A 26,743-nucleotide genomic window follows, 5' to 3' on the forward strand; every position below is an offset into this window, starting at 1 on the left:
ACAAGCTTCCAAAAATTTAAAGGGCGTGAAGAAAGAATTTCAATGCAAAACTGAAGACAATACTCTTGAGCACCAGGTGTTGGATTTGTGTCAGCATACAGTGACACATTTAAATTTTGTTTTTTGTTTCTCAATTTTTAATTTTTGAGTGTCAAAATTGAGTATATATACAAATGAATATTTGAATCAAGTTCCCGCAAAATAATCAGAGTATCCATAACACACCATCAGAGCTATACTGCAGCTAGCTCTGGTGCAATATGCCAAAATCGGAACCTCGAATATTGGTTCAAGCATATACATGAAAGACAGGTGTGAAGCCTTCCACAGTGTGTAAGCCTGGCATGTTTCCAAAAATTTAAAGGGCATAAAGAAGGAATTTCAATGCAAAACTGAAAATAATACTCTTGCGCACCAGGTGTTGGATTTGTGTCAGCATCCTGTGACACATTTAAAGATTTTTTTTTATTGCTCAATTTTTTAATTCAATATTTTTAGTGCCAAAATTGAGTATATGTACAAATGAATATTTGAATCAAGTTCCCGCAAAATAATCAGTATATGTAACACACCATCAGAGCTATACTGCAGCTAGCTCTGGTGCAATCGGACCTCAGATATTGGTTCAAGCATATACATGAAATTCTGGGCCACTTGCACCAGTTGAAGAACCACAGCAATCACTACAAAGAAATGTCGTCTCTGGTGTTCGAATAAAGTGATCAGCATGTCGGCCACAGCCAGGCCTGTTGCATTCTGAACACTTGGGCAGCCTGAGCCAGCAGGAGGAGCATAGCAAATCTAAACAGAATGTCTCTTCGTAGTCATTGTCATTAATGCATCTTCCACACTCTTCACAACGGACAATGCATAAAACACAAGCTCGGCACTCCTGAAATATATTCCCCTGCCTTTGCTGACACCTTTCCCTTGTGCAGTCATAAACTAGCCTCACATTGTTGCATTTTGGGCATGCTTCAACATCAATTGGCCTCTGGTTGTCACAAAAAAAAGAGTAGTGTCCATTGTGATAAAATTGAGGCGTTCGTGACCAAGAATGGGTTTGCTCCCCAGCATCAAGCATAGTCAGTAAACTGTCTAGATGTTCTCTTGTCAATCCATATATGTTTCGAATTCTTAACTGCTTCAAACCAGGCATTCCAGGGACCTTGCAATCTGTATGTGTCTTAACCATTCTTAAAACAGCCTCAGCACTTATCCTGCTGCAACCTGGCAAACATAGCTGAAAATGACACACTTTAAAGTCAGATCTCTCTCTCTCTCTCTCTCTCTCTCACACACACACACACACACATACCCTGCTGCAACCTGGCAAACATAGCTTTTAAAGTTAGAACCCCCCTTGAAAATGACACTTTAAAGTTAGAACCCCCCTTCTCCATCCCTCCCTCTCCCTCTCCCTCTCTCTCACACAACTAGTGAACCCATGCATAAGTGATTTAAAGCAGAGGAACTGGGCACCAAAGCACACACTCCCTACCAAATGTTAGTTACAGCAATAAGAAGAGCACTTTGACAAAGAAAGAAAATGGGCTGCCACAAAGGGCTCTAGAAGCAAGGAGGGAGAAACAATGGTACAAAGAAGGGTGGAAAATGGAGTGAAATGAAATGTTTTATTTGTCTGGTTTATCCCATAGTTTTGTTGGGTCTCCCACAGAGCCGGACAGGATATCTTTTCCTCCATGTCTAGGTCCAGATCAATTATTACAGCTCTAGATAGCTGCACCACCTACCATGGACTGCATATCCAAGTTAATATGCCTGTGATTGGTATGTTCACTGTTTCACTCCCCATGAGATCACTTCAGCTCCTAGACCAAGGTCGTATGCTTTTCCTCTTGGATCTGGGCTGGGCTATAGCCTATTACCAACTCATGGAAGCAAGAGAACGCAACAGAATGGAGCTGAAGCAAGCTGGAATGAAATCGCAGCAACACAATGAACTACAAAGCTAGGATAGTCATAGAGACAAAACCCTAGGATGAGCCCTAACTAGGGTTAAAAGATGTGTGGTGACTAACCACAAACTCAACCTCTAACTCAAGTTCGAGCTAAAAGAATTTAATAAAGGAAAACGGTGCCCCTCTCCCCTTACTACATACATTGGCCACTACCTTAGGAAATATAATATTTCTAACATCCCCCTACAATGAACTACAAAGCTAGGATAGTCATAGAGACAAAACCCTAGGACGAGCCTTAACTAGGGCCAAAAGATGTGTGGTAACTAACTCACCACAAACTCAAGTTCGAGCTAAAAGAATTTAATAAAAGGAAAACAGTGCCCCTCTCCCCTTACTACATACATTGGCCACTACCTCAGGAAATATAATATCTCTAACATCCCCCTACAGTGACAGTGTCACAATGTACAAGGTAAAAATCAATGACCAAACGGATACAAGTTTAAAGCTTTGCGAAAAGCCTCTAACTTTAGGCGAGGTAATGATGTCCCGTGCATGTAGCCACTCCTGACATAGTGATAATGAATATCAATGTGTTTTATATGAGCAAGAAAGACAAGATTCCGCACCGCAACAATGGCGCTTTGATTGTTAGTGAGAATTGATGTAGGCTCCTATAATGATGCATGAAGAACACCTCAGCCAATGCCTCAACCAAATACACTCGACTATGATCGTGAAGGCTGCCTTGTACTCAGCCTCACATGATGAGGTAGTTACCATAGACTACTTCTTGCTTAACCAAGAAATGCACGAGTGGCCAAGAAAAAAAGAGTTACCATTGGTTGACTACAGACTATCAAAATCACCAACGCAATCCCAATCATTGGAAGCATGTGTCACCACAATGTAAATATCCTAAGTCAAAGTACAGTTGACCATTTATTTGATCATAATTAAAGAGTTTTATATGTGTTAATTATGGTCAAAGAGTTCTTTTAATGGTCAAAGAATTGACTACGATCAAAGATACTTGACTCTGGTCAAGTAAACCTGACTTCGGTCGGGGAGACTTGGTTTATTACCAAGAGGGTTAGCTACGGTTAACCAGAGAACTACAGAGCTGACTACAGTCAGAGAGTGTTGACTTCGGTCAACGAGACTTTGCATGTGCCAAGAGGATTAACCACGGTTAACCAAGATGTGCCAACTTCGGTTGGAGAGACTTGGCTATAATTAAGGTGCCTCGACCCTTGGTCAAAGCTCCTAAATTATGATCAAGAGCGTTGACTTCGATCAACCAGAGAATAAATATATATTTTTATATTTGTTATGTGTGCACATGTGTTCAGTGGGGACGCCCACCGTGACTAGAACTAGTCCACAATGTGTTGTTTGCATGCAAAGCGATAACAATTAATGGGTGCCATGGTGGTGCGCTTTAATTAATTGTTGCAGGTACTAGAAAGAGTTATTTTCCTAAGCACTACGAGAGCCTAATCAGAGTCTAGGAGGCGGTTCGCGTGACCAAGTGCTTGGAAGACTCCAAAGTTGCCCTTAGTGGCATGTAATAGGACTTAGTCTAGATTTTAGACAAGTGGCATGTTGCCACTTTGAAATGAGCTTGAAGCTCTTGTAATATTGATTTTTCACGTTGGATTTTCAAGTATGAACAGCTCTACGCTGAACTATGTATTCCTTCTTCTCTCAAGTAATAAAATCCTTCGGGGGGGTCCAGCCTGACATGTTGTCTTGGGCCCTAGCTGTGTGTAGAGAGAGAGAGAGAGAGAGAGAGAGAGAGAGCTCTTATGAGTGTTTCTGTAGCAAATTATGAGCATGAGGTTCCATGAGAGAGCTAGCGATTCCATTGGTATCAGAGCATGGCTTCACAGTTTTATGAAGCTGTGACGATCAAGTAGTAGGTGCGGGGAAATCTGTGGAAAAATCCAAGTGGCCAACATAGGACACCTCTGATGAGAGTTTCTGTTGGTAGAGAGACCATAGAAGAGAAAGGGCCAACGCAAATTTAGATTGGCAGGCGTGAAGAATTTCATCATTTGGGTCCTGAGGCGTCGACTGAAAGACTACGCTTAGTGCCTTAGATTGTACAGGTGTTTGACGGAGAACCCATGTAGGGTGCGGGGTATTATTTTGCATTGGTATCAACGCAAGCCTCTAGAGGTTCCCCGAACGCTGACGCGATGGCACAACGATAGACGTGAGCTACGAAAAGAATTTCTTCCTTCTCTGTTTTCCTCTACGCTGCAAGTAGAAGGTTCCGGCGATGTTTGACGCCGACCAAACCAGCCAAGGTCTTACACCTTAGGTGACGTGGTTTTTATGACGTGGCAGACACGTGCATTGTGCTGACGTGATGCACACGTGGCAGAGGCAAACAACAGACACGTGGCACACAAGTGACGTGGCGGTCACACATGCGAGATGATGTGGCAGCCAGCAGGGCAGATGACGTGGCTAGGCATCCACACGTGCGAGATGATGTGGCAAAAAGACATGTGGCAGTGCAGTGTCAGCTGATGTGGCAGACCCACATGCAGGGATGACGTGGCATGCACGTGAGATGACCTGGCATTCTAACAGGTGACATGGATGCTGACATGGCTGACCAGGGGTTAATCTAACTCAACCTTGGTTAGTGGACTGGTTAGTTGACCCAACCAGTCTAATCTGGTCCAGTTAGTTGACCCAACCAGTCTAATCTGGTCACTGTGACCAGTCTAGTTAGTCCAGTTAAAGACTAACCAGACAGTCTGCTAGAGTAACCAGCCAGTTACTCCATCTGGTTACTGTCACCAAAAAAACAAAAACCAAAAAAAAAAAAGACAGTTGCAGAGCCTGTTTCTGCTAGCAGTTTTCACCTATCTAAGAGAGTATTTTACTGTCAGAAAAAGCAGAAATCAGAGAAAATCAGAGATTTGCAGAAAAAGAGTATGCATGCCTTTGAGCAGTGAAAAGAGGGAAAAACAGATGCTTTTTGAAGCCATTTGCAGTAGCCAGAACAGAGGCACACAGCTTTAAGTTTATGCCTTGAGCTGACAGCCCAGTACTGGCATAGATTGTGAATGCAAGACACCTCTTGTTGAGGTACATTTTCTCTTTGAAAAGCAAAGGCAGCGTGCATCAGTTGCATACACAATGTGTGTGTGAGAAACTTGCAGATCTCAGACGAGTTGTAAGAAAATGGCTCATTCACCTATCCAGTGGGATTCACAAGATAGGGATGTATATCCAAGACAGAGAAGTGTGCAGCAAACTCAGCAAGAATTTGAGCAGATGGTACACACTCGTATACAAGAGATGGAAAATCTCAGAAAGGATTCAAGGGCTCAGCATTTGTTTCAAGCAGAAGCTATGCCTAATGCAGCATATGATGTGCCAATGCCAGAGGCACACTCTCGTGTACAGCCAGAGAAAGAGAGATCTCATAGGGGACGGCAGGAAGAGATCGAGGCATCATCACCGATCTCCTAGTCATTCACCGTCTACCTCGAGCTCGACTTCTATATCTTCTTCTTTATTAGATAAACCATCCAAGAATAGAAGGAAACACAAGAAGTCTAGGAAGAGAAAGTCTTCCAGAGAGACCAAGGAATTCAAAGAGGGAGGTAACTCTGTCAAGTTTATGACCTACAATGGACAATATGGTCATACAGACAAAGCATTGCAGTTCATCAGGCAGTTTGATGCTGCATTTGGTACAGAAAAGTATTCAGAATCCTCCAAATTAAGAATGGTCAGTTTACACTTGACAGTGACAGCTAGTGCACGGTGGAGTGCACAGACCACAGATGGGTCAGCCCCAAAGAAGTGAAAGGACTTCAAGAAAGCCTTATACCAACAGTTTATGCCTAAACAGTTTAAAGACCATGTTCTTCAAGATTGGGACAGTTTGCGTATGGATGCAGGAGATACAGTGGATGTGTACAACCAAAAGTTTTGGGATGCTTGTTTGCAGGTTGCACCTTTCAAAAAGATCACCAAAGGAACCCAAATGAGAAAGTACAGAGCAGGTCTCAGTCCAAGAATTCAGGCAGTAGTAAATGCTTTGGGGGCAAAGAACATTCAAGACCTTATGCATTCAGCTTCAGTAGCTAGTCTTGTGCCGTTACAAGATCCATCTACAGTACTATCCTTGCATGCAAGACGTGCTGAAAGAAAGAAAACTGATTTTTCAAAATCAGAAAAGAAAGAGTACCCCAAGGTTGAAAAGAAAGGGTTTCAGCCTCAAAAGCCGAGGGGTACTCAGATTTCAAAGACTTATAAAGGCAAATCCCCATTCACTCCTGAACAGATAGCTGAGTTTCGCAGAGATGGAAAATGCTTTAAGTGTGGGAAAGAGGGGCATGTGGCTGCCCAGTGCCTAGAAAAGCCTTCAACTTCGAAGGGAAAAGAGGCAGAGAAGCCATGGGGACCGCAAAAGCCAATGGCAGGAGGAATTCCTGACATACTAGGTCATGTTTCAAACCCAGAAGAACGAGAATTGCTACTATCATGGGGCAAAGTCAGAGACCAGCAAGCGCTAATTTTATTTGATCCAAGGGCTACTGATAATTTCATATCAGAGGACCTAGCCCTAAGGCTAGGAATAAAGACAAAGGAGTTGGACAGGGCTTTGGATGCCGATCAGATGTTCTATGGAAACCATGTGCCAGTCACTCCCTTGATAGGGAAGCTCCGTCTTCATATACAACTCTCTCTCACCCACAATGTGTGTCCATTCCGCTATGCACTCTCACAGCCCAATGCTCACAAATCCCCTTTGCCGAGTTATGTGGATCAGGAAGACTTCTTCATTTCTCCACTGAAACATCATGATGTAGTCTTGGGTATGCCTTGGTTTCATCGCAAGGCAATGAAGTTGACTCTTCCTGAAAAAGTGCTGGAGTTTGTACATAGGGGCAAATAATATCGTGTGGTTGCTAGGAATAGGGGGGAAACTATTCCCATTGTATCAAATAGTTCTGTTGGAAAAGAAATAAAGTCTGCAGTTTCAACTTACATGATTTTTGTAAAAGAGAGATGTGGAAATGTATGCTGAAACAAGTGAGGCAGATCAGAATAAATTTGAGTTTATTGATGAAGGTGAAGAAAAGAGGGAGAAGTACAAGAGGGAGAGGGTGAGAGAGAGGAGAGACACTCAAGATGCGGGTGTGAAGTGATGAGCCACACCACAAACTCTTAAGTTTTATTAGGATTAGGTTTTTCACCCTATGACTGTCTTAAGACAGTCATAGGTGTCATATCTTTAATAAAGGGGTGGCAATGTGCCTTTACCCCAACAACCTCCCACCTAAAGGCCAATGTGCCTAAAGGGGAGAAAAGAATAAAAATTACAGCAATATACAGTTACTGTATACAAGACCATAAAATAAGAATGGTCTCATCCTAATCCCATGATGTGGCGGCAATGTGCAAACCGCTCTGTAGGCAAGCTCTTAGTGAGCAAATCTGCAGGATTATCATCAGTATGCACCTTCACAAGCTCAAGTCGCTTGTCTTCCAGTACCTCCCTGATGAAATGATATTTCACATCTATGTGCTTGGTCTTCTGATGAAAGACCGGATTCTTTGCCAACATGATAGCACTCTGACTATCGCAATGCAAAACTCGCATATCTCCTGTAATGCCCAAGTCTCCCACTAGCCGAGTAAGCCATATTGCTTCCTTGCAAGCCTCAGTGGCTGCAACATATTCAGCTTCAGTAGTTGACAGTGCAACGCATTTCTGCAACCGAGACACCCATGATATAGCACCTCCTGCAAATGTGAAAATATAACCGATAGTAGACTTCTAGTTATCTGCATTCCCTGCATAGTATGAATCTGTAAAACCATGCACCAATGCATCCTACCTACCATAGCATATGCACAAGTCTTTGGTACCCTTGAGATACCTCAAGACACCTTTCACTGCTTCCCAGTGCCGCTTGCCTGGATTTGCCATATACCTGCTAATGACTCCCACCGCAAAAGCAATATCCGGACGAGTGGCAACCATGGCATACATTAAAGAACCAACTGCAGATGCATACGGAACCTTGGCCATTTCAGCCTTATCATCATCTGATCTGGGGCTGTCCTTACTGCTGAGTTTTAAATGTGGAGGCAACGGGGTACTAATAGATCTGCTGAGTTTTAAATGTGGAGGCAACGGGGTACTAATAGACTTCCCCCCCTCCATTTTAAACCGCTGCAGTACTTTGTCAATGTACTCTTTCTGTGATAGAAACAAAAGTCCCTTGGACCTGTCACGAGTAATCCGCATGCCAAGAATATGGTTTGCATCACCCAAGTCTTTCATGTTAAAAGACTTATGCAGTTGTTTCTTCAAAGCACTAATCTCATGCTGAGATTTACTGGCAATTAGCATGTCATCCACATATAGAATGAGTAGCATCAAACTGCCATCCTTTGCCCGTTTGGTGTACAAGCAATGATCGGTCTCACACCTATGATACCCTTGGGACTGCATGAAGGCATCAAACTTCTTGTACCATTCTCTTGGCGCCTGCTTGAGTCCATACAAGCTCCTCTTGAGCTTACACACAAGCTGCTCTTTCCCTTTAACAGCATGTCTCTCTGGCTGACTCATATAGATCTCATCATGGAGATCTCCGTGAAGAAAAGCAGTCTTCACATCCATCTGACATAAATCCATGTCCTCATGAGCAACAAGAGCTAACACTGCTCTCAAAGTAGTCATCTTGACTACAGGGGAAAAGATCTCATCGAAGTCAATGCCCTTCTCCTGCTTAAATCCCTTGGCAACCAATCTGGCCTTATACCTTGGTAAAGCATTTGAATCCACTTTGACTTTGTAAACCCACTTGCATGGCAAAACCTTTCTGCCTGCAGGTAGCTGCACCAAATCCCATGTATCATTTTGAAGTAGGGAGTCCATTTCAGATTGCATGGCTTTCTCCCACTTCCTTTTCTCTGTTCTTCCCATAGCTTCCTTGAAGCTGGAAGGCTCACCACAATCTGTCAGCATAATAAAATCAGCCACATTGTTGGCTCCTGGAACAAACCTGTCAGGAGGCCGTTGTACACGGGTGCTCCTTCTAACAAAATGTTCCGGATTAGGCTGCTGTCTAGCCTGTTCGTCATGCATGACGGGTGGCTGTACCACCATATCTGGCTGTTCTACAGCTCCATTTGCTGGCATATCCAGTGGTGCATCATTGGCAAAATTATCGGGCTGATTTTCAGCCTGTATACCCTCTTGAACAGGGTTATCTGCAGCAGCCTGCTGCTGCATATAAATGGGCATTCTTTGCTGTCCGACATCATCATAAACAACTCCAATTTCTTTATGTTCAGAATTGAAGAATCACTTCCCCCTGATGCCATATCAGATAAGGAAAGTACCTGAATCCCTGTAAGTCAAAAAATGACTGAATAAAGTTCTGATTTCTCAGAAAAAACCTGCTCTATCAAGAGCCAGAAGCACTCACAATAGTGCTGTTTTTTACTATCAAAAGAATCTGCATCAACAGTAAATTTCCCTCCAGTTACTGTACCTTCTGACACACTGTACCGTGCTCAAATAGGCATAAAACAGTAATTTCAGAATGCTGCATCTGTTCCACAGGTGCTTTAACAGTGCATCATCATCTGATGAAGCATAAAGCACTGCTGTCCTGATCACTTCTCCCACCTCAGATGAGGTATTGCACTGCTTTTATATGCATAAACCACTTGTCATACACTGTGTTGTTCACTGTAAAAGAGGCTCCAGACACTTCAGCCTGTCACAAACCTGCAACAGAAAATGGGACAAATCCCAAGCAATCACCCTTCTGCCAAGGGGATAAAAGGCATCTAAAAGTCTCAAACAGTAACCCAAGTGCTCTCAAGCAAAATCTGGGCAAAAGCCCCTTGATTTGACACCTGTACCAAGTGAAGAACACCTCAACACTGAGGTAGCATACAAAATGTAGCGCTCTCCTGGCACTTTCACCTGACAATGCAATGCATAAACAGCCCTGTGTACACAATAACAACACAGATCCCAACGTACAGACACTGAAGAGAATCTTTTGAGCACTGTCAACGATGGACAGTTAGGGACCGAGTAAACTCGATGCGCCCTGGCCAAGCGTGGCTCAACTGAGATTTTCAAAAGGTGTCGTACACAAAATGTGACCTGCAAGAAATGTCACTGAGTACACTGCGGAAACAAGACTAATGTGGGCTCCCTGGCTCCACACTGCCTCAAGGCATACACTGCATAAGCTTCCAGGCAAAAGCCCTTTGAAAATGTCACCCAAAAGCTGAGATTTGCACTCAGCAAAAGCATAAAAGCACTCTGCAAAATCAAGGCATTACCTTCCCGAAACAAGATAACTGTGCAATCAACCACACACTGTGGTACTAATCACCTCAAGCACGAGGGACACGAAGGTACTTGCTGTACTTTCAAAAAACACAGTTTTGAGAACTGAAAATGATCCTGAATGAAGAGCAGAGTGCTCTCTCTCCTTTCCTCTTCCCAAAAAAAATGTACCTGCTGTACTTTCTGTACCTTTGTACTAGTACAGGGTACCAAAGTACCTGCTGTACCTGTGCAGGGTACAGATCCAAGAAGAGAAAAAAAGAAATTTTTGAAATGCAAATCTCTGATGAAGCTCCCTGACGCAGAAATTCCTAACGCAGCCCTTACCTCAGTCCGTACAGAGATCCGTACGGTACGGTCGACTGCTGTCCGTACAGTTGTACGGACGACCGTACAACCGTACACGACTGTACGGAAATGGCGTGATCACCAGTTGCTGCCTGCGCGCAGCGCCCACGCATGCGCTGCCTGTCTGCCCGCGCTGCTTGCGCGTACGTGCGCGCCGCCTTGCCCTGCTCGCAGCTGTAGCAGCTAGCAGCTGCTATTGCAGCTGCTGTTGCTGTTCGGCGCCGCCTTGCCCTGCTCGCAGATCCGCTGCAGCCCGCGCTATTGCCCGCGATACACCCTCGCCGCCCCGCGTTGCTGTCCCGTGCTGCAGCCCTAGCTGCTTGCGCAATGCCAAAAGGGCACAAGTCCCGAGGGGGTAGAGGGAGAGGTAGGCAAGGGTAGGGAGGAAATGAGGCTCTGATACCAGTTGAAGGTGAAGGAAAGAGGGAGAAGTACAAGAGGGAGAGGGTGTGAGAGAGGAGAGACACTCAAGATGCGGGTGTGAAGTGATGAGCCACACCACAAACTCTTAAGTTTTATTAGGATTAGGTTTTTCACCCTATGACTGTCTTAAGACAGTCATAGGTGTCATATCTTTAATAAAGGGGTGGCAATGTGCCTTTACCCCAACAACTGAAAATTTTAAAGATTGTTTTTTTGACGCTTTGCCAGGGGAGCTACCCTCTAAGAGACCTGAGGATCATCATAGAACTCATTCCTGGAAGCAAGCCACCCAATAGGCCCCCATACAGAGTTAGTGCAACTCAGCGAGAAGAGATTATGACTCAGGTGCAAGACTTGTTGTCCAAGGGGTTGATTCAGCACAGTTCTTCTCCTTTTTGTTCCCCTGTACTACTAGTACAGAAGAAAGATGGCTCATTCCGTATGTGCGTCGATTACCGCGCACTGAACAAAATGACCATCAAGAATAGATCCCCTATTCCGGGCATTGATGATGTGCTGGTTCAGTTAAATGGAGCTTCAGTTTTCAGCAAGATAGACTTAAAGAGTCGCTATCACCAAGTGAGGATACAACCTCAAGATGTGCACAAGACAGCGTTCCGCACTACTTTTGGGTTGTATGAATATCTGGTGATGCCTTTTGGATTGACCAATGCCCCAACTACCTTCAATACGATGATGGATCGTATCTTCCGACCCTACAGACACTTCACTGGTACCTTCTTCGATGACATAATTGTCTTTTCTAAGTCCGAAGAAGAGCACAAGGAACATCTTGCTATAGTGTTTCAAGAGCTGAGAAATCATCAACTCTATGCAAACAGCAAGAAAAGTGAATTCTTCCTGGAAGAAATCCATTATCTGGGGCATATAATATCCAAGAATGGGATACAGATGGATCCAGCAAAAATCCGTGCGATTCAAGAATGGCCAGAGCTGAAAACCGTGCATGAAGTTCGAAGTTTCCTAGGCCTGTGGTCTTACTACAGGAAGGTTTAGCAAGCATTTTGCGAATATAGCCGCTCCACTCCACAATCTTACTAAGAAAAATGTAGCTTTCAGATGGGGAATTCCCCAAAAGACAGCCTTCACCACACTCAAGGAGAGGCTGACTACAGAGCCAATCTTAATCGTTCCAAATTTGTATCAAACATGATTGTGATGCTTGTGGGGAATGTGTTGGGGCTGCATTGCATCAGAATGGTCATGTAGTGGCTTATGAGAGCAGGAGACTCCAGGGTGCAAAAAGATATCTGAGAATCTATGAGAAAGAGTTATTGGCTGTAATTCATGCCATCCATACATGGAAGCATTATCTTTTGGGTGCAGATTTTACTGTTAAAACAGATCACCAAAGTCTGAGATACTTTTCTCAGACCAAGCTTTCTGAGAAGCATATGAAATGGGCAATCATGCTGTCAATGTATCATTTTCAGATTGTCCATACCCCAAGAATTCGGAACAAAGTGGCAGATGCCTTGTCCCGAAGACCCCAGGTCAATAATGTGACTATTGCTTATCATCACGACCTGGAAGGCATTAGGGAGAAATATGCTAGTGATGCAGATTTTGGTGAGATTTTACAGCAAATGCAAGAGGGGCAATCCACCAGTCACCATTCCCTGAAAGATGGGTATCTAATGAAAGAGTCACCCAAGAGATGAGGAAAAAGATTTCGGAGAAATGCCATGCACCTCCCTATGCTGGACACAGAGGAATTACAGCAACAACTCTAGCACTAGAGAGGTATTTCTTTTGGCCAGGGATGCGGAAAGATATACATCAGTTTGTTACTGAATGCCTTATGTGTCAGAAAATGAAGTATGATAGACGGAAGGCACCTGGCCTACTTATGCCTCTTCCCGTGCCTCAGGCACCATGGGACAGTATTACAATGGACTTTATTTTTGATTTGCCAAGATCAAAGTCAGGGCATGATGGGATTTTGTAAGACCCAAATGAGGAGAGTGTGGGGGAGGGAGACCTAGGGCATTTTGTAAGACCCAAATGAGGAGAGCGTGGGGAGGGAGACCTAGGGCAACATGTGCCCAGCAAAGAAGACTGCCATGTGGACAGCAAAGAGAGGAGTGTACCTCACAAGGAAGGCACCTCCAGGTGGGCAGATCTGAGACAGCAAGGTCTAGAGATTGTCCACAGCAGGAGAGGGCAGGATTGCACAATAACTCCAGCAAGTGTAAAGGGGCCCTGAAGGGGCTCAAACAAGTCCTTTAAGGGGGCTTAGAAAGGGGCTAGGCAGTGGGAATGAAGGACTTGTTCAAGGCCTGCCCTCTGCCAACAAAAAGGGGCTAAAGCCAGCTTAAGGGATGAAAAATTTAGATTGATAGATTCAGCAAGCAAGCTCATTTCATTCCGGTTTGCAAAACCATAAAGGCAGATCATATGGCTAAGCTTTTCATGGCACAGATCTTTAAGCATCATGGTATGCCTAAGTCCATTGTTAGTGATCGAGATCCCAGAATGACCAGTCTATTCTGGAGAGCTTTATTTGATAACATGGGGGACGAATCTGAATTTTTCTTCTTCTTTCCATCCCTAGACAGATGGTCAAAGTGAAGTAGCAAATTCTACAGCATTGGATATGCTGAAATGCTACGTGGGTGGCCAAGGTTCAGACTGGGAAAAGTACCTACCATTGGTAGAGTTTGCTTATAATAATACAGTACACAGCTCTACAAGGAAAGCCCCCTTTGAGGTCATTTATGGGAAGGTGATTCTGCCACCTATCCTCGGGACCAAGGATGAAATATTTCCAGCTGATCAGTTTGTGAGAGACCTCCAGACAGCTTACAGCCAAGTCCGGACAGCAATCAAAAGGTCTCAAGAGAAACATAAAAGAGCTGCAGATAAGCATAGGAGACAGTTAGATCTCAAGGAAGGGGATTGGGTACTTTTGAAGTTTGAAAAAGCTAGGCTCCGCAAGTTTAAAGGCAAACAAAAAGTGTATGCAAAGTTATCTCCCAGATACTATGGCCCTTTCATGGTTACAGAAAGAATAAATGAGGTTACATTGCTAGAGCATTGGAGGATTCACAATGCATTCCATGTGAGTCTTCTAAAGAAATTCCAGGGGCCAGAGCCTACACAGCCAGTATCAGAGGATCCACTAGAAGTGGATGAGCTGGAGGTGGTCCTTCAGCCAAAGCAAATTGTGTACCATACTGTACGCAAAGGCCCTCAGGGCAAGGAGTTTTACAGGTATCTTGTAAAATTCAAGAATTATACAGCATTAGATGCCAAGTGGATGGACGAAGACATGTTATCCGATCATCCACAGCTTTTGGATGTTTACAAGGCAGCTTTTCAGTTGAGGTCAACTGAATAGAAGCCGAGGGGATGTCACCACAATGTAAATATCCTAAGTCAAAGTATAGTTGACCATTTATTTGATCATAATTAAAGAGTTTTATATGTGTTAATTATGGTCAAAGAGTTCTTTTAATGGTCAAAGAATTGACTACGGTTAAAGATACTTAACTCTGGTCAAGTAAACTTAACTTCGGTCAGGGAGACTTGGTTTATTATCAAGAGGGTTAACTAACCAGAGAACTACAAAGCTGACTACGGTTAGAGAGTGTTAACTTCGGTCAACGAGACTTGGCATGCGCCAAGAGGGTTAACCACGGTTAACCAAGATGTGCCAACTTCGGTTGGAGAGACTTGGCTATAATTAAGGTGCCTCGACCCTTGGTCAAAGCTCCTTAATTATGATCAAGAGCGTTGACTTCGGTCAACCAGAGAATAAATATATATTTTTATATTTGTTATGTGTGCACATGTGTTCAATGGGGACGCCCACCGTGACTAGAACTAGTCCACAATGTGTTGTTTGCATGCAAAGCGATAACAATTAATGGGTGCCATGGTGGTGCACTTTAATTAATTGTTGCAGGTACTAGGAAGAGTTATTTTCCTAAGCGCTACGAGAGCCTAATCAGAGTCTAGGAGGCGGATTTTGACCGAGTGCTTCGAAGACTCCATAGTTGCCCTTAGTGGCATGTAATATGACTTAGTCTAGATTTTAGACAAGTGGCATGTTGCCAATTTGAAATGAGCTTGAAGCCCTTGTAATATTGATTTTTCACGTTGGATTTTTAAGTATGAACAGCTCTACGCTGAACTAATAAAATCCTTCGGGGGGGTCCAGCCCGACATGTTGTCCTGGGCCCTAGCTGTGTGTGGAGAGAGAGAGAGAGAGAGAGAGAGAGAGAGAGAGCTCTTATGAGTGTTTCTGCAGTAAATTATGAGCATGAGGTTTCACGAGAGAGCTAGCGATTCTAGCATTTGAGTGAAAATCCGCCCCCCTCCCTAGGAAAGAGCAAACCAAGAGATTGGATGCGTTGCAAATAACAGAACACACGCTTCACAGCTTACCAATGTGAAGTCTTTCGGCTCTCCATAAACCTCTGCTCAACCAGGACACTACACATTGAATTTTAGAACGTGTGTTGCATAAATTAATGAGGCATCCCACAATCTAGTGGTAACCAAAAGGTTCACTAGCATAGTGAACGTCCGAACAGTGGCTCCATAAGAGTACAAATGGGCTTGCAATTCTGAAATCTGAAGAGTTTATCAATATATAGGACTGCAATAGCCCAATACATATATCATCCTCTATAGCTTGGGTGCCAAATAGTAGTGAAGCAACCCCAAATCTAACATCTCAAATGTCTGCTCTAACTCTGCTTTTGCAGCATTATTACCAGTGAGCAATATATCATCGATATAGAGAACAATGGTGAGCAAATCTGTGATTTTTGCAGCATTAGTACCAGTGAGCAGCATGTCATCGACATAGAGAACAATGATGAGCAAAACCCCCCCTTCCTTCCTGACATAGAGGATGCTCTCACAAGGACTATTCTGCAATCCCTGGCACATCAACAGGACATCTATCTTTGCATACCAAGCTGGAGGAGCTTGCTTAAAACCATACAAGGCCTTTCTCAACGTGCATACTTGCCAGGTTCCACAAATCCAATGGACTGAACATAGACCTCCTCCAGAAGGTCCCATTCAAGAATGCAGTCTTGATGTCCAGCTGATCAATCTTCCATCCATGAAATGTGGACACACCTAACGGTGGTCATACGAGAAGTGATGTCTATGGAACCATCTGATTTTCTGTTGAGCTTGTACACCCACTTCGTACCAATTGTCTTCTTACCAACAGGGGTGCTTTTCCTTAATGGAATCAATCTCCGCATGCATTGCATGCATCCAATGCACATTGTCTCGTGTATCATCAAAACTGTCCAGCTCATCTGCCTCTAAGTATGATGCTGATCCTCGCAGACTCACAATAACGGGCATCCTAAGTGTCTCTAGTGCCACTCTGTGTACAGTGTACAGCTAGGAAGTGGCGCAGAAAGCTTGATGTCCTCAAGCATGCGGAGCAACCCACGAGGTACTCACAACCGAATGTATGAAAATAGCCCAGATCATGCTTACGAACAAACCATGCTTGATAAGGTGTCATGACCTTAAGTGCCTTCATGGGACACCTATTCAAAATCTGATTCAAGCACATAATAGCTTCCATCCAAAATTTGTGTGGCAGCTCTTTTGCTTTTAGCATGCATCTCCCCATCTCCAAAAGTGACCACTTTTTCCTCTCAGCCTTCCCATTCTATTGAGAAGTACATCTTATACCTAGATGAATCCAGGAACATTCCCAAACTCATCCTCTAAAAACACAACATAGTGCAGTTTCCATCTCACGAGAGTCACTCATAAGATTGAAAACCATAAACTCCATCACGCGTAGCAAGGACTAGCTACTATGACATCCCCACTGACGTCATCAGCGCCCAACAGTGGGTGTAGACCATAGTATAAAAGTATGCTCTCACACATACAAATCCACACACCCACACACACTTGAGCATCCATTTATACAAAGTCTTCGTACTGAGTTTCTGTCAGCAATCCGGAGGTGAAGGTCAAACTCAGGCATGACAAAGGCTAGCACTAAAAATAATGTTTTTGTTTGGAGGGGTCTCCAAACGGGGACAGCACCAACCAAGAGACATAGGCCACTCTAAAGGATCTGTATGAGACAGGTAATACATCCCCGATCTTGACTCTTCAGCATCACTCTACATATGGATATGAATGAGGGAGATTCGGTGCATGACCACTTGGTGACGGTCAAGGTAGTGAGAGATCAACTAGCATCGGTTGGTCAGAAGGTAGACTCAAGCCAGTTGGCCTTGATGGTACTTATGCTACCACGGAGTTTCAAAAGCTTCCTTACGACTGTGACAGCAGGACAAATGACCAAACCACTAACTTTTGAGGAGTTGGGTATGTTACTCCTACAGGAAGAAGCTACGGAGAAGCTCTACAACAAAGACAACATCGACAAGGCATTGCTGGCAAAGGATAAAGCCGACAAAGGACAGGATTAGCCTAGCGGCGGCAAGCCCAAGAAGGATGAACCTTGAGATGATGAGGACACTTCCAGTAAGAAGAGAGAGCAGAAGAAGAAGAGCTTATTGTGACGAGCCAAGCCATTTTGTGAAAGATTGTAGAAAAAAGAAGGCGAATCCAAAGATTTACCTTTGTAAGACTAGAATAAGTCCAATCATACAAATTTAGATTTTTTGTTGTTGTAAAGATCAAAAATCTAAAGGCGAATTAGAAGAACATGAAGGAGTCGGACTCAGATTCAGATGGTGATGCAAAAGCCAAAGCTAATGTGGTAATCGAATAACTGCTCTTGGTGACATATCCTTGTGTTACTGAGTGTTAGAATTATTGCCATAACTCTAGGCAGTGACCAATGTAATCCATAAGTGAGCTAGGGACACTTTCTCTCACTAGAGGTTTTTTCCCCTAACCACAGTTAGTGGTGGTGCTCCCAGCTTGTCTACTTCTCTCTCTCTTTCTCACATTTGGTATCAGAGCAGGCAGATCCAGGACCAGCTCCTCTCTATTGTTCTCATCTGCTCCTCCCAGCTCACCACAGTTGTCGTCCATACCAGCCCCTTGCTCCCATTTGTACGCTGTACGGTCAACCAGCCCCGTACAACTCTGCGCATCACCTCTGTCGTACAACTCAGCTGAACAGCCGAACTTCGTCCATACATGCTGCTCAACTCCATAGCCTTTCAGCGACATACATACAACACATGGCGCCCGTACAGGTGTCCGTACAATAGTCTGTACAGGTGACAGCCGTACGCTGTACCGTACTATTCCGTACCTGCAAATTCTATTCGTACCAGCTGATGCACTGCTGCAACCAGGGTCGCACGTGTGACCGTACAGTCTGTACCTGCACATTTGCTACAACAGCATTGCTGCTGTCTGTACAAGTTGCTTGTGTACTTGAAGCTCTTGGAAGCAAATATTCTGTACAGGTTGTTTTTGCAGGTGACCTTTGCAGGTTACATTTGGAGCATTTTGATTTTTGCAGACATGGCAATCAGTTTGTAGAATCTGGTCCAAAATTTTGGGGGTTTTGGACATTTTCAGTTGCAATTTATTGTGAAAACTTGAGGCTTTTGCATTTCGGATGCAATTTGGCAGGGAACATGCCTCATTTATTTGTGCAATACACGGCCCGATATTCAATATGCAGTATCTCACGTATATGCACAGCCCAAAGACAACACATTGGCAGGCTGTAAAACGCATCTTCCATTACTTGCAAGGCACAAAGTCTTATGGCTTGATGTTTCCCAAGGGGAGTGACTTGCAAATGCATGCTTACAATGACTTAGATTGGGCTGGAGACTATGACACTAGGCAGTCCACAAGTGGTAATTGTTTCTTGTTGGGCAAAGCTTGCATTTCTTGGCTGAGCAAGAAACAATCTACTGTGGCTACTTCCTCATGTGAAGCTGAGTACAAGGCAGCTTTCACAGCGACAATTGAATGTGTTTGGCTACGTCATTTGTTTGATGATCTTCATCTCTCATTAGAGGGTCCTTCTCCGAATCTCCCTGATAGTCAGAGTGCTATAGCAGTGGCAAAGAATCATGTGTTTCATGCTCGCACGAAGCACATTGAGGTTCATTATCATTATGTCACAAGTTGCATGCAGGGGAGATCAATATGATCTATGTGTCAACACATGACAATGTTGCAAACATCTTCACCAAAGCACTTCCAGGTGAGAAGTTTGAGGCATTTCGCAGTTATCTCCTTTTGGTGATTGATCACTTCCTTGTACATCATCACATTGGCAATGCAGGGGGGTGTTAGAATTATTGCCATAACTCTAGGCAGTGATCAATGTAATCCATAATTGACTTAAGGGCCTCACTAGAGGTTTTTCCGTACTATGCTGATCAAAACAACTGGAATCGACACCAAATTGATCCAAAGGGTTTCATCATGGGAGCTGCTCGGGTAACATCATCGACATGTTGGCATTGGGCTGAGATGTGTCGGTGAGAGGGGGCGTTGGAAAGGTCACCTCCCCATCTGTAGGCCCCCAAATGAGGAGAGCATGGGAGGGAAACCTAGGGCATATGCCCAGCGAAGAAAGAGGGGGCTGCCACATGGGCAGCACATCATAGCAAAAGAGAGGACAAGTGGCTGCCACATGGACAGCAGGGGGGTGTTAGAATTATTGCCATAACTCTAGGCAGTGATCGATGTAATCCATAATTGACTTAAGGGCTTCACTAGAGGTTTTTCCGTACTATGCTGATCGAAAGAACGGAATTGACACCAAATTGATCCAAAGGGTTTCATCATGGGGGCTGCTCGGGCAACATCATCGACGTGTTGGCATTGGGCTGAGATGTGTCGGTGAGAGGGGGCGTTGGAAAGGTCACCTTCCCATCTGTAGGCCCCCAAATGAGGAGAGCATGGGGGAGGGAGACCTAGGGCATATGCCCTGTGAAGAAAGAGGGGGCTGCCACATGGGCAGCACATCATAGCAAAAGAGAGGACAAGTGGCTGCCACATGGACAGCAGCAAGGCTGCCAGGTGGGCAGCACATAAAGAGATCCACCCAGAGCCTCAGAGGCTGCATCAAGGGAGCAGATGTACAGAAGAAATGGCGGGGCAATGCGACTTGGATTCGGCCCGGCAGAAGGCGACTGAAGAGCAGCAGAAAGGGCGCAGGATTGTAGCTGGAAAGAGGCCTGGCAGAAAGCAGATGTGCAGGGCACACAAGAAGCCAGGTAGTACAGCAAAATGACGGGTTTTTTTTTTTTTTGGGGGGGGGGGGGGGGGGGGGGGGGTCTTTCGACCGAGATTGGACTGTACGTCTTTCTCACCTTTCATTCAGAGTCAACGTTGGGCCACAAGTGAAGTGCCATGGAATGGTGCAATATTCGGGGGAGGGGGAGGGGGGGGGGGGGGGGGGGGGGCGCCCTGTGAGTGAGCAGTACCCTGAGACCTTATATAGGGCCAAGAGGCAGGGAGGCTGGCCAACCACACAGCCCTAGAATGGGCAGCCCAAAGCCCCATAAAGGGGGCAGGTGGGGTCGGTTGGAGGGCCTGCTGAGTCGGCCAGTAAGGCAGCAGGTCGGTTCAGATAGGGGGTCTACCAGGCCCCATAAAAGGGCCACCTTGGGGGGCATAAAATCATCCAGCAAGTCAGCACACAAGGGAGCAGCAGGTGCCTTATCCTTCGGCCTACATCCCAGGAGGCAAAGGAGTCCCAGAGCTACAGACTGAGCTCACTTAGGGCTAAACCATAGGCTATCTACCAGGGCAGCAAGGAGCTGAGATCTTTGGACGGAGAGTCTACATACGCTCGAGGTGGAGCACATGGGCTCAGAGATCCAGAGGTACCAGCAGATAGTAGTAGATCCTTTTGCTAAGATTAGAGGACCATGTCTTGGTGGGACTCTGGATCTATCTTTTGTATTGTGTCGATAGTTTTTGACGGAAATATATTCTTTTGGTGGATTCTATATCTGGCATCGTTCACTGTCTATTTGCTAGTCTGCACCATACATCTATGTGAAGCCCCAAGAGTTGAGAAGTTTGTGATTCCACACAACACACACTCCTTAGCTATTCTATCAGTCTTATGCTGTGCGTACCCTCTGTTGGTTGATTTCTAACGCTACCTTGGGGCTGCACTTGATTTTTGAGCTTTGAGGAAAGAAACAAGGTACTAGAACTGGTGAATTGGTGACTGCTAGAAGTCTTTTCATTTTCATCTTTGCATACGTGGCCCTTGATTTACATGCATGCATTGCATGTTGGTCTCAAAAATTGATCAGGCGAACTGAGCTGACTTTTATGCCAGTTGTTTGAGTAGTTTATGGCTGCAGGCATGTGTGCCTATAGGAGTTGTGGTGTGCATGAGCACATGCATGATGCTCTAGACCATCCATACGTAATAGTACCTCTTTCTAACACCTAACGTTAATTCTAAAAGTACTTTTGGAGGCGTTCAAGCCATGAAGACTGCCCCTACAAATTAGTAAACTATGTGGCTTGCATGCCACTGTTTCCTGCATGTGCCAAAGTTGTCTTTCTCTACAATCTCTCCTTTCCAAAACTGCTCACCATCTATTCTAATTTGCTTACTTCAGCTACCAGCTCCTTCGACCAACTTTCTAGCCTCCGTGCTTCTCTTCAGCCTCGAGAAGCTGCTTGGTCTTGACAGCTTTTCGTCAAGCTCTTGCCATCTACAATCTCATCTCATCTATCCTATACTATCCCTTATTTGACGAGTGTGATTGTCAGCAGCCTGTTTCCTATCTGAAGCTCGTTTTCTGTAAGACAACGGCGCTACTGCATTTGCACTCTTTCCTTTTCATCGTTTCACACGTAATCTCTATGTATGTTGACACAACGGGCTGCCGAACTTCACCTAAGATGACTCTCTTCCGGACCATTATCCCAAAGATGATTTCTTCAAACGTGTGGGATGAAGCACAAGCTTGGAATCCCCCTTTCGAAGTAAAAAATTAGAGAGCATCACATTCGGCAGCCTGCTTTTCTGAAAGGATAAGGTCACAAGGGGTGAGAAGGGGTGGGGTGAGACACACAAGATGTTGTATTGTGTTAAATGTCATGATAGTCCCGGTGCAGGTTACCTGAGAGCTGATATCAAACTATATGTTCGAAGTCATCAACAGTGCAAAGTCAATAACGCTGAGCGCTTGACGCATGGTGGCCTGTTGCATCCTTTGGAGAAATCTGAAAAGAAATGGTAGAGTACTTCCAATGATTTTTGTGGTAGAATTACCACGAACCACTCATGGACATGATGCAATGTAGGTGATCATGGATCGATACACCAACACGGTGCATACCTACAAGAGAAATTCAGCCACTCGAACTTGCCCACTTGTTTGCGAAAAAGTAGTTTAGCATGTATGGCTTACAGAGAAACAGTTAGTGACAGATGATATGTTTACTAGCATTCTTGGAGAGCTGTGTTCACGAAATCGGACACTCAACTCAGTATGAGTTCGGATCATCATCCTGGATCGGATGGACAAACTGAGAGGGCCAATAAGATATGCTGAAATCGCTTATGGCTTATCCAATGCAAATTCTTGTACAGAGACCGATGTCAAGACATTCCACCAGAGCAACATTCATAATTTCCCCAAAGATCACTCTCCATATTGCAAGAGTGCCATCCTCAAGACCATTCCACAGGAAAAGCTGAAACTCAACGCGCAAAACCCACCCACTTCGTGTTTATAACCTCAAACATGTATTCCCATGGTCCTACCAATATAATCTATCTTCTCCAACAATGATCTGATATGGGTGTTAAGCTTCACAATCAGAAGATGACTCTGAATGTGGAACTTACACTCACAATATAGCAGAGGATAGCTCTGAACAAATGGAACTTACAATCACGAAGAGTCATCCCCAATTCGCACAGATTAAACAGTAGAAATAGACTACATGAATCAAGAAAGCTTCTCAGTAAGAAATGAATTGGCGGCATGTAAGACTCAATTAACCAGGCAGGACTATAACAGTAACTTCAAAACTCTTCAGGATCTAAAATTACCACAAAAGCGCCATGAATACTATTTAAAAAAGAAGGAAACCATGCAAAAAGTGCACGTTTTCTCTGCACTATTAACCGTTTTAACCGTTTGACATGAGACTCAGTTTGGAATGTGCATAGAGTGTAAGAGTCACACATCCAGAAATACCAACCTTTGAGAGCCGTGGATTTGAATAGACAACTTGCTCTACAGCACCTTCAGTAATCCTTAGGCAATCCACCAAGCTAAGACACTGAAGTTGTCCTTTTGATCTTGATGCCAGCTGAAGAAGAGCCTCATCTGTAAATTTTTTACTCAACGGAGGTTCAACATGCAGTCGGTGCCACAATAAAACATCATTCTTGATCCAATCTCGCAAAGATTTACAAACTCTCTCCATGCTCAAAATGTCCTGGAGACTCATATATGAAAGTGCGTAGAAGAGTGCCTCAGCTGGCATCAACCCTGCCTTGTTCCCATTTTCATCACCGCTTTTGGAGCTTCCATCTGCCATAAACAACTCATTCTCAGCTTCAGCTACAGACTGATCCTCACGTCCAGAGATGCATGGAGAGTTAGCCCTTGAACATGATGTCGTCCTTGCTTCACCTTCACATAGGAAACTGCCACAACGTGCTACAGGCTTCTGTTCCAAGTACACTCCATGCTCATTTTCAAAAGCAATGCGGCCAAATAGGTCTTTGTGCTCTCTCTTCTCCTCATCAGACAAGGAAAAACTTGCACTCCCAACTATATTTTCATTGCATGCAGCCTCCCTCACACGCCTTTCCCAATCACATTGAGCTGAATACATCTGTTGCACCACCTCCTGTCCTGACCTGCTTATTAGGCCAACATCAGTCATAGGGTATCCTTGGCAGGTCCCAGCATCCTCGTAGGAGTGCCTTTGGGCTGCCACGTCAGGCAACCACATGCTTTCCAGACCACCTTTGAATGTTCCACCAATAAATCCATGATCAATAAACTCATGGCAGAGCCCTTGTTGATCTTGCGAATACTCTTTTTGATACCCATTCCACGTATGGTTGCCATTACTCCAGCTTGTTTGCAACAAACCATTGTGTGTTGAAGCAGCGCTGGATGTATATGTAGTTTTGCTTGCTTCGGATTTGATATTGTCGATCATGGCCAATTCTCTTCGTTTATCTTTTTTCATCTTGCTAGATTTTTCAGTTCCTTCTTTAGCCAATGGATCTGATAGTTCTGCCTCGACAGCACACCACTCTCCGAACAATGCCGCAACAGCAGTAAGAGTTGAGAGAATATCCAGGTCATGTTCCTCTCTGATGAAATCTGTTTTCCCCGTGTGCAGATCCGAGCGGTTGGTAGGGGTCTCGCTGCAAATGAATTCCTGAAATGCTATCTCCTTGGAAATCCAATCTACATCTGAATGCGCATTTGTCCACGACTCGGGATCACCTTGGGAACCGATCTCTTCGTAGTTGCCATTATTCATGTAGACTTCCTGTTCGCAGAAAAGCCCATTTATCCAAATTTCTCCTTGCCTCATCGTGTTCCATCTTAGCTTTCCACAGCATCCCGTGTGGGCCCCTTCATTGGCGTTATGAGCACAGAGTGAATGGGGGGCAAGCTTGGAAGCCATGATTAACTGGAAACCCAAAAAACGGATCGAGAAAAACCAAATATAGGATGTGATGAAGACAGATCCTGAATTTATGTGACAGGCGATGAGAGTCGCAGGGATCCAACCAAATAGAAAATTCCTGAGCTGAGAAGGAATCTCCCCTGTGAAAAGCCCCCAGCCCAAGTGCAACCGTTTAGAACCGTGACATGCGATTATTGGCGTGTAAAGTAATCGAAGGGAACTTATCTATAGATCTTACCAGGATATAGAAAAGAGATTGAACGTGTGGGAGCGGCTCAGAGCAACACAAATCAGTCCAACGTACGTGGTAAAGGACGATCGATAGATTCTTTATAACATGGATCGCCTTGAAATGCCTGTATACCCACAGATTTCGTCACGTGCGTGCTTGAGGCAGTTCCTGTCCTGTCCTTTGCGCAATGACAAATTTTAAAGCTTGTGATCTTGAGAATATGCACGACGCAACGTAGGAAGCCGGGCTAAGAAATTAAGACGTGCAAAACCAGCAGAACCCGTTGGAGATTGTGTGCTTCCTGAAGATCACGAGTTTCACAGTAAAACGTGGCCCGCACTCTAGTTCCGACTTTGGACACTCCCTGGATGAAAGAGACTTCCGGGGAAACCGGCGAAAGAAGGCGAATCGGAGGCCGCAGCGCAAAAGTCGACGACCAAGGACGAGGTGGTAGAAGCTCGGTGGCACGATGAACTGTTTTTTTGGGTATTTTCTTGTAAAGCTCCAATAGCAGAAGCGGCGAGTGGGAAGGAAAAAAAGCGGAAAAAGCAAAAGGCTTACGGGTGAGGATGGGGGGGGGGGGGGGGGGGGGGATGAAGGAGGGGAGGCGAGGCGATGGGGGGAGCGAGGGATTGCGGAGGAAGGCGGAGGGGAGGAAACCCTAGGGGGGAGAAACCGAAGAAGAGAGGGATATGGGGGGGGAAGAGCTCCAGCAGCAGCAGCAGCAGCAGCAGGAGCAGGAGCAGGAGGAAGGGGGGGAGATCAACAGCAGCCGAGCAGCAGCAACAGCACAAGCAGCAGCAGCAGCAGCAACAGCAGCAGCAAAAGAGAGGGGTTGAGCGTGAGGTTGCAAGGGGTATGTAATGTTGTTGTAAGTGCACACCACGACGCGTTTCATTTCATTCCCATTTCGCTCGCATTCCCATCCCCATTTCGCTCGCATTCCACGTCCCCCTCCCCCGCCCCCCCCTCTCGCTATGCCTAGGCCACGCGGCCCCCGGTTCCGCGTGACTCCTACTTATGTAGTGAGCTTAACTTAACTAACCTTCAAATGGAAATTACATTCCCATTGTTAACCCAATAGGGAACTAGAGGGAGTTCGATTCTCTCACAACGGGCTGTTGTGGATTCTATCCAAAAGGAATTTATTAATCTCATGCAGATAAGCTAGAGTTCCCCCTAGCATGGGGACTTGCTCCCATGTGTCAACTGGCCAACTAAGGTGACCCCCATTGGGGAATGAGTAATAATGGGGCACACCTAGGATAAAGGCGCTAGTAAAAAGGCATGTGCCAGTAACGAAGCATGTCCTCGCCCATTTGATCCACCACCTCCTCCAATTTTATCCATGGAAAAAGCTGGCATGCCAAACTCTTGTTTCTTAAATTTTTAGAGAAAGAGTGCCTCTTTAAACTCTGCTGAGGTTCAACATAACTTACGATAGAACATAACTCTTCGATCTATTCGCTTCTGCTCCCTTTTCTATTAATTAATTTATCCCGCGCCCCACCCTCCCAACTCGCAATTAACCTAAGAATCTACGTTGATTAATTCACGTCGCAATTAGCCTCCCTCAGCGCTACCCTCGCCTCTCCTTGTCCCCCTTTGCCCTACGTTTTCTCCCCCTTCCGCCCTCTCACTCTCCCCTTCCCCTCTCCTTCTTCCCCCTGCGCCCTCCCTCTCCCCTTCTCCACCCTCAACCTCTCCTTCTCCATCGGACTCTCCCTACTCCTCTCCATCATGCTCCCCCTCCCCTACCCCTCTCCATCGCTGCTAGTCTCCCTCCACTCAGCCTAACCCTCTCTCCCCTTCCCTCTCTCCCTCCACCTTCCTTCGCCTCTCCCTTGCTCCCTCCCTCCT

The 26,743-nt window shown here is 45.1% G+C and overlaps 1 protein-coding gene across 1 annotated transcript; it reads right to left on the bottom strand.

Annotated features, from left to right (window-relative positions):
• Positions 1-385: 385 nt before the first annotated feature.
• LOC147892323 (uncharacterized) lies at positions 386-25,597 on the bottom strand. The gene is made up of 3 exons (XM_087388874.1): positions 24,890-25,597; positions 23,197-24,791; positions 386-1,243 (listed from the first exon to the last, which is right to left on the bottom strand). The coding sequence occupies exons 2-3, from the start codon at positions 24,646-24,648 to the stop codon at positions 626-628; spliced, it is 2,070 nt and encodes a 689-aa protein (XP_087245000.1). The 5' UTR covers positions 24,649-24,791; positions 24,890-25,597; the 3' UTR covers positions 386-625.
• Between the last annotated feature and the right edge of the window lie 1,146 nt (positions 25,598-26,743).

This window comes from Dipteris shenzhenensis, chromosome 17, assembly GCF_047967505.1.
Source record: "Dipteris shenzhenensis isolate YYH24624 ecotype China chromosome 17, Dip_SZ_1.0, whole genome shotgun sequence".
In the NCBI taxonomy this organism is placed as follows: Eukaryota; Viridiplantae; Streptophyta; class Polypodiopsida; order Gleicheniales; family Dipteridaceae; genus Dipteris; species Dipteris shenzhenensis.